The sequence below is a fragment of the Gymnoscopelus microlampas genome, assembly GCF_963454915.1.
Source record: "Gymnoscopelus microlampas genome assembly, chromosome: 1".
Taxonomy (NCBI): Eukaryota; Metazoa; Chordata; class Actinopteri; order Myctophiformes; family Myctophidae; genus Gymnoscopelus; species Gymnoscopelus microlampas.
The window spans coordinates 3,003,610-3,013,254 of NC_139962.1; the positions used below are offsets into that span (position 1 = coordinate 3,003,610).

General features: G+C 41.9%; 1 protein-coding gene across 1 annotated transcript in view; it reads left to right on the forward strand.

The window, feature by feature from the left end:
- Positions 1–9,645, forward strand: part of LOC311048878 (SH3 and multiple ankyrin repeat domains protein 2-like) — a 338,179-nt gene that overhangs the window by 135,179 nt on the left and 193,355 nt on the right. Inside the window, exons 6-7 of the mRNA XM_084062202.1 lie at positions 2,478–2,629; positions 5,500–5,667. Coding sequence (XP_083918328.1) covers positions 2,478–2,629; positions 5,500–5,667 — 320 coding nt within the window. The remainder of the gene's footprint in view (positions 1–2,477; positions 2,630–5,499; positions 5,668–9,645) is intronic.

Below are 9,645 nucleotides of genomic sequence, written 5' to 3' on the forward strand. Positions count from 1 at the left end.
TATTTTTTTTTCTAAACGAACATTTTTAACTCATGTTACAACTTCTGGGGGTCCCTGGAACAAAATATTTTGAGATGGGGGTCCACGGTCAAATACATATCATTCATCACTAACTGCAACACAACACAGCAAAAAACAAGAACACACAGAGAACACACTGGAGCAGCTCGGACAATAAGCCTGTTTTTATTAAGTTTCTAAGTAAACAAACACAAAACTGACATTTCGTTGCTACTGCGTCTTCCTCAGACTGTCTGTCTTATTGATGTATGTATCTGTATTATTAATGTTTTGACATGTTTGTAACTGCTCCTATGTCCATGCAGTGTATGTAGATTCTGCATTGTGTTGTAAAGTGTGAATGACTGACTGCCACGTTCAGAACAAGACACTTAACCTTGTTATGGAGAGCCAATTAGAGCACACTGCCCTCACTACCCCTCTCTGTGTATCTGAATGCCACCCTATAGAGCGCCCCCTGGCATTCATTTGAGGTAGATGCCACCCGTTTGTGTGTGTGTGTGTGTGTGTGTGTGTGTGTGTGTGTGTGTGTGTGTGTGTGTGTGTGTGTGTGTGTGTGTGTGTGTGTGTGTGTGTGTGTGTGTGTGTGTGTGTGTGTGTGTGTGTGCGTGTGTGCGTGCGTGTGTGTGTGTGCGTGTTTGTGTTAGACCCTCCAGAAAAATGCGATTATGCGATCGCATAATTTACCGCATAATCAGTAAAATGGCGCATAATTATGCGGGGGTCATCTTTTTTCAAAAAGGCCGCATCGCATAATAAGCGCTTCGCATCGCATATTTCCGCATATTTTGCAACTTTTCACATATTTCAATCAGAAACACTCTCGTCTTAGTAGATAAAGAACCATTTATTGCCACAAATGGAATACAGTTAAGCTTGGCGTTAAAGCTCCACTCTTGGGAGAATATTCACTGAATTTTGTCGAAGCAGCCTGCTAAGCATATATTCAGAGAATGCTTTAGCAAATCCCCCATAGGGATACAATGACAACAATAAGCAATACATTAACATATTAGGTAGAATTAGCAGATATACATGATAAACACAAGTATTTGGGCCTAGCAAGATTTTAAACAGCAGATATACATGATAACCACAAGTATTTGAGCCTAAGCCAGACTCTAAACAAAGCAGATATACATGATAATCACAAGTATTTGAGCCTATGGCAGACTCTAATCAAAAGGTGGAGGCTGGGGTGGAGGAGGAGCTAGCAAAATGCATTGGTTCAGCAACCAAGAAAGACCTAGAGAATATGAAGCCATATTTATAGGAACCTCTTTGCTCAAGCATGAGCTGTGATTGGATAATGAGTGTGTGATGTAATGACCAGCTGGGCTGTGAATGGGGAATAGAAAGCTGATGTTCACATCAGCTGACTGACTGCTGGTTACAGCTTTGGCGTGCACGACTTCCGTGTCCTGCATGAACTAACGCTATGCTTCATTTCTCATTTTTCGCATATTTCAATATTTCACGCAACTTCCCGCAATTTCACCGCATAAAATTGCAACCCCCCCCCCCCCCCCCCGCATATTTCATCGCGAGGGTCTAGTGTGTGTGCGCGTGCGTGTGCGTGCACGTGCGCGCGCGTGTGTGTGCGTGTGCGCGCGTGTGTGTGTGGGCGTGCGGCCATATTATCACCGTGTCTGACAGATAACACACACAGTGCTGCTGTCACCCAGAGCAGATTGATGGGGATTAGTCACGCTCCACTGACCTGCTGATGAATTAATGACAGCCAGCCGCTAAGAATAGACAATGGATTGGCTGTGACACTTCAATCTGCTCTGTAAATGGCACCCGCCGCGTACACACACACACACACACACACACACACACACACACACACACACACACACACACACACACACACACACACACACACACGTACACACACACACACACACACACACACACACACACACACACACACACACACACACACACACACACACACACACACACACGCGCGTGCACATACATACACACTCACACACACACACACACACACAGACTGAGGTAATTGATGGTGTTCGATCACAGTCGCTCTGGCGGTTGACTAGACCGATGGGGCTGATTTGTTTTTATTATTCTGTTCATTGTTTCTGCTTTTCATGGTTTCATTTCAGAGGGTTTTGGTAGGATCACTGCCTCTCTGTCCAGTGCTCACTCTGTGTCATTAAACGGGTGACGTTTGGTCAGGAGGCACTATGCGTCAGATGCTGATGGGGGAATTGCTGATTTACGTTTGTGTACCTCATCATCAGTAGTACTGAGGCGGATTTCACCACGCGTTCTCCCACTCGCTGGCCTGAGGCTTGCCTCGGCACACGGTGCCTCTCCTGGCTTTAAGTTCTCATATATACTAGCCCAATTAAGAAAAACTGTCACATATCACTACACCACCAGACCTCCAGTGTTATAAAGGTCTATGTGTGTCCTTGTCCCTCCAGAGACCCCGCTGACCTTCGCGGCCCACCTGGACAACGTGGTGGACCTCATCAAGGTTCTGAAGAACGGAGGAGCTCACCTGGACTTCAGGGCCAGAGATGGAATGACAGCTCTGCACAAAGCGGCCCGCTCCAAGAACATGGTCACACTCATGGTAGGAGAACCAAGAACATGGTCACACTCATGGTAGGAGAACCAAGAACATGAGAACCAAGAACATGAGAACCAAGAACATGGTCACACTCATGGTAGGAGAACCAAGAACATGGTCACACTCATGGTAGGAGAACCAAGAACATGGTCACACTCATGGTAGGAGAACCAAGAACATGAGAACCAAGAACATGGTCACACTCATGGTAGGAGAACCAAGAACATGGTCACACTCATGGTAGGAGAACCAAGAACATGGTCACACTCATGGTAGGAGAACCAAGAACATGGTCACACTCATGGTAGGAGAAGATTAAACATTAAGATGGAAAGCTCCCTCCTCGGACATACCTGTAGACAACACCAGGTACAGATTACTTTTTTTGTTGTTGCTCTCCCTCATGGATCTACCTGCGGATTATACCAGGGTCAGTCCACCCTTAGGTGAACACGCACTGACCTTCTGCACCTTAATCCCATGTATAATGCACAAACCTTTTTTTTTTTTGCGCTTTTTTTTCTCTCTCTAAGCACCTTAGCGTCTATAAGTATATCATGCACAGTATACATACATTGCTGCTATGCTCAGGCACCTTAGTTTGTCTCTTATCTCAGGTACTTTGTAAATATGTAGATAACTTGTTTTTGGCCTTCTATTGTTCTCTTGTTCGATCTCCTTCCCACTTGCCCCCTACCCCTCTTCTTTTTCTCTCTCCCCACTCTTCTTTCTACGGAATTTAACGTTGCGATGGGAGTGATGTACAAAAACGAATTTCACCCACATTTTTACCTTGTAAACCTGTGATGTGACAATAAACCTGATTCTGATTCTGAGAACCAAGAACCTGGTCACACTCATGGTAGGAGAAGACCACCAACAACCATTTCTCCTGTGAGGACCAGGACAGACAGACAGAGAAATTCTCAAAGTGGGGTCCTGCTTGAGCGTAAACACATTATAATTCTGCTATTCTACTATTTTCTATCAAATCACAAATAACCTCTTATGGGGGTCCCTGGCACAAAATGTTTCCACATTCCACATACGTTTGGTAACTCCATAGTCTTTATCCCCAAAATTCATCATATCTTGAGACACCAGACACATACTGTACTGGAGTGCATATGGTGTTTCACCACTTGTTGTGTAAGGCATACATTTCATCTGTTTGGAGATCACTTCTTTTCAGCAAGCAGCATGGTTGAGCCTAAGTTGAGCCTAAGAAAGAATCCCGGCCTTTCTACCTAGGGTATTTGAAAATAGCCGATCTACAAGCTCACACGTTGTGAGCTTGTAGATCTGCTATTTTCAAATAGCCTAGGTATAAAATAGGTGGTTAATGCTAAAGTGTTTGATGTATGTTTTATAATGTAGTAATTTATATCTGCAAAGTAACTAACCAATCAAATAATTGTAGTGGAGTAAGATTACAATCTTTGCCTTTTGAGATGTAGTGGAGTAGAAAGTATTGAAAATTGGAAATACTCCAGTAAAGCAAAGATACCTCAAATTGTACTTAAGAACAGTACTTGAGTAAATGTACTTAGTTAGCAATTTGGACCGCCTCTGTCTCTATTTCTTAATCATATTGTTTTAATTTGGTGTAGCCTTAGGTTGGAGATTTAAAACACCTGATGCACGGCAACGGGCAACTAAATCCTTTTTTAATGCATTTGAAACAACAATATCACGGTCTAATACATCCTGTCTTAACTGAAGAACAGTTAAATGACTGAAATGATCGTCTCGTCTGTCATCTTGCCGGCATAGCGCACTATAGCCCAAGACTATCAAAGTAAAGAGATGCGGGTAGGGACCTTTCTTATCCCATAATGCTTTGCGCATACCCACAATACAGTTGGGCATATCAAAGATGGCGGTATTTGCAAAACGGCTTATTGGCCACGCCTCCAGGTCTTAAGTCATAAGACCTGGTACTTAAGACACTAAATATAGGGCCCTAAATGTTTAAAACATTGATGATTTTCTTTTTATTATACCAAAATGTTGTAACCCCTTTTTTCCACCCAGTGCTAATTACAGTACCTAAGCTGTAATCCTGGGCGCTACTCTCCCTCTGCCAGCCTGGGGAGAGCCCCGAACTGAGCTCATGCCTCCTTCAATGCATGAGGAGTGAACAGGCCGCTAGGACGTAGCTTCTTATCACCTGACAGGGAGGAGTTTCCCCGGTAGGACGTAATGCGTGGAAGGAACGCGTTATTCCAACCAGTTCCTTTCCCCTCCATCAGGCGCCCCGGCTGACCAGGGGGAGGCAGTATAGAGACCAGGATTACTGCATGTTTTTTGTGAGGGTACCTACCCTAGGACATTGGTTCTCAAAGTGGGGTCCGGGGACCGCCAGGGGTACTTCAGGGGGTTCCAGGGGGTCCCCAACTAAATGATAGATTAGGCACCAAATGGACCCTTATGGGCCTGTAACTCTGAGAGTGTACAAATGGAACCAAATGGACCCTAACGGGTCCATTTGGTTCCATTTTTACACTCTCAGAGTTAAATTAACATTGATTTTACAATATAAATTGGGGTCCCAGAGGTATAAATGCCATTAAATGAGGGTCTGTAGCCCTAATGCATGTCAAACTGGGGGTCCTTGAAATTAAAATGGTTGAGAATCACTGCTAGAGAGCCGTAAAAAAAAAATCTCTTATGGGGGTCCCTGGCTTATCTTTTGAAATGGGGGTCCGCGTAAGTGTCAATTTGGGGGTCCTTGACATGAAAAAGTTTGAGAACCACTGCCCTAGGGGACACGGGGAGAACATGCAAATTGCACACAGAGTAGGCCCTTTCACCAACCCCACCTAGGGTATGGGTGAAACATTGATTCTAAGTTGAGCCTAAATGTGTTGCAGACGTTGTTGGAGTTGGGGGCGTCAGCAGACTACAAGGACAGCCGTGGCTTGACGTCTCTGTATCACAGTGTGATGGTAGGAGGAGACCCAGGCTGCTGTGAGCTGCTGCTGCATCACCACGCTACCGTGTGCTGCCAGGACGAGAACGGATGGCACGAGGTCCACCAGGTACACACACACACAGACACACGCGCGTGCGCACACATGCACGCGCACGCGCGCGCACACGCACGCACGCACGCACGCACGCACGTTCGCCAGTGGTGTAAAGTAACCAAGTACATTTACTCAAGTACTGTACTTAAGTGCAATTATGAGGTCTTTTTTTTGGGGCGGTGTAGCCGCCCCTGTATGTGAGGTTGGGACATTGACAAATGCTGCACTGTGATTGGCCACCCATTGTACCCCCCCCAACCCTGCACTGTGGTTGGCCACCCATTGTACACTCCTTCCACCCACAATGGGTGGCCCCTGGCCACCCATTGTACACTCCATTGACCCGCTGACTCTATTCAGCACTGTGATTGGCTAGCGAGACACATGATGAAATCATGATGAAATGAATAACCTACAGTGGTTAGCACTTGAGAATGGCAGTAATACCATCTGAGTGCCTCTGTGGTGCCACTGTGGTACCACCACTACTTGGTGGTGCCACATTTGACACCTTTTTTTAAGGTGTAGTGTGGCTGATCGCCCACGATGTGGCGCATGTGAGTCCTTGAACAGTACATTATTAGCAGCAGGGGAAGGGTGAATGCATTTAAAAGTGATTGTTATTTTTATTTTTTGTAAACATAGAAAATAATGCATAGTCCTTAGGATGAATTCAAAAGCAATTGTTTCTTTAAACACAGCTGTGTTTCATGGTGGAAGAAGTGCACAGACATTTTACTAAAGTAAAAGTAGCAATACCACAATATGAAAATACTCTATTACAACCAAAAGGCCTGTGTTCAAAATGTTACTTGAGTAAAAGTACAAAAGTATTTGCATCAAAATATACTTAAAGTACCAAAAGTAAAAGTACTAAAATGTTTCAAAGTAACCGATCTACAAGCTTGTAGATCGGCTATTTTCAAATGGTATAAAATAGGGCTAAAGTGGTTAATGTATATGTTTTATAATATAACAATTTATATCTGCAAAGTAACTAAAGTTTTCAAACAATTGTAGTGGAGTAAAAGTACAATATTTGCCCCTGCAGATGTAGTGGAGTGGAAGTAAAAGTACAGTAATACTCCAGTAAAGTAAAAAACACCATCATTTTTCATAAGGTTCTAGGCGACCCAAGTAGGAATCGTACCCCAACCTCCAACTTTACAGATCCCTTTCATTAACCCCTACACTACTGGTATAGTTGATGTGATGGCTGTATCAGATCACAAGACACTACACACAGAAGGGGCATCTCACTTCAGCTGAAACAGAGAAGTGTTACTTGAGTAAAAGTACAAAAGTATTGTCATCAAAATATACTTAAAGTACCAAAAGTAAAAGTACTAGAATGTTTGAAAGTAGTCAATCTACAAGCTTGTAGATCGGCTATTTTCAAATGGTATAAAATAGGGCTAAAGTGGTTAATGTATTATGTTTTATAATATAATCATTTATATATGCAAAGTAACTAAAGTTTTCAAACAATTGTAGTGGAGTAAAAGTACAATATTTGCCCCTGCAGATGTAGTGGAGTAGAAGTAAAAGTAGCAAAGTATTGGCATCAAAATATACTTAAAGTACCAAAAGTAAAAGTACTAAAATGTTTTGAAAGTAGAAAAAAAATTGGATTGGAAGAAAGAGAGAGAGAGAAAGAGAGAGAGAGAGAGAGAGAGAAGGGGGGTTTTACATTATTTGAGGGGGAAGGGATATAGAAGTCAATTGATCTACCAAGCCAAAACAGGTTATGCTAATGCACACATCCTGCCAAGGAGTCTGTCTGGCCTCCCAAAAACATGTTCTTGACAGTGAAAATCATTATCTCAGATAGTTGACAATAGTCTGTCTACAACGATAGTCAGACACGCTCACACACACACACACACACACACACACACACACACACACACACACACACACACACACACACACACACACACACACACACACACACACACACACACACACACACACACACACACACACACACACACACACACACACACACACACACACACACACACACACACACACACACACACACACACACACACACACACACACCATCTGCACCACTAGTGCAGTGGTTAGTGAGACTGACTTCCAAGAGTGAGATCAGAGTTCAATTCCTGCTGGAGAGGCAAATAACTTTATGGAACTGTTGTTTCCGATTCAAACTGTTTTTATGTGGTTGGTTTGGCTAATATTCTTTAATGTAATAAACATATTTGTTATAAAGAAATAATCTCTTTTGCAATCATCCAATCCAAAAACCAAAGCAATCCTGTGTACCAGTTTAAACACTGCAGGCCTCACTCAATGTAACCATTGAAACAACTTTACAGTAACAATAACTTTAACTTGAAAAAGTTCTTGCAGCTCTGTTCAAATACAGTATATGATTTTCACTGTCAAGAACATGTTTTTGGGAGACCAGACAGACTCCTTGGCAGGATGTGTGCATTAGCATAACCTGTTTTGGCTTGGTAGATCAATTCACTTCTAAATCCCTTCCCCCTTACCTCAAATAATGTAACCCCCCCCCTCCCTCTCTCTCTCTCTCTCTCTCTCTCCCTCTTCCAATCCATTTTTTTTCTACTTTCAAAACATTTTAGTACTTTTACTTTTGGTACTTTAAGTATATTTTGATGCCAATACTTTATTACTTTTACTTCTACTCCACTACATCTGCAGGGGCAAATATTGTACTTTTACTCCACTTCAATTGTTTGAAAACTTTAGTTACTTTGCAGATATAAATGATTATATTATAAAACATATACATTAACCACTTTAGCCCTATTTTATACCATTTGAAAATAGCCGATCTACAAGCATGTAGATTGACTACTTTCAAACATTTTGGTACTTTAAGTCTATTTTGATGCCAATACTTTTGTACTTTTACTCAAGTAACACTTCTCTGTTTCAGCTGAAGTGAGATGCCCCTTCTGTGTGTAGCGTCTTGTGATCTGATACAGCTATCACATCAACTATACCAATAGTGTAGGGGTTAATGAAAGGGATCTGTAAAGTTAGAGGTTGGGGTACGGTTCCCACTTGGGTCGCCTAGAACCTTATGAAAAATGATGGTGTTTTTTACTTTACTGGAGTATTACTGTACTTTTACATCCACTCCACTACATCTGCAGGGGCAAATATTGTACTTTTACTCCACTACAATTGTTTGAAAACTTTAGTTACTTTGCAGATATAAATTGTTATATTATAAAACATATACATTAACCACTTTAGCCCTATTTTATACCATTTGAAAATAGCCGATCTACAAGCTTGTAGATCGGTTACTTTAAAACATTTTAGTACTTTTACTTTTGGTACTTTAAGTATATTTTGATGCCAATACTTTTGTACTTTTACTCAAGTAACATTTTGAACACAGGCCTTTTAGATGTAATAGAGTATTTTTATATTGTGGTATTGCTACTTTTACTTAAGTAAAATGTTTTTTTTTTAATGTTTCATTCCTGAGGGTTATATTTAATAGCCCACTGAGTGCAATTTACCAAAATACATCTTGATAATATAACCCATACAATTATTTGTTTCACTTCTCAACAAGTTCAGCTTCAATTGCAGCTTCTATCTGTTGACTGGAAGCAGCCCTGTCTCAAATAGACACAACATGCCTGTGTCTGGCCATTAGTTGCTCTCTACCGCCATCTAGTGGCACCACATAGAAAAAAGTGGTACCACAAAAGTAGGTGGTACCACAGAGGCACCAGAGAGGCACCACCCCTGACACTTTGAAGGTACAACCACTGTATAAAAAGGACTATGCACTTATTTTTTTGTATTATTTTTTTTAAGTGAGTGGTCACTGTGATGACCACACCACCCACTTCACACTGGGTGTGATTTTTTTTTTACTTTACTGGAGTGTTTCTAAATTTCCATACTTTTACTTTTACTCCACTACATCTCAGAGGCAAATTTCATACTTTCACTCCACTACAATTATTTTAAAAC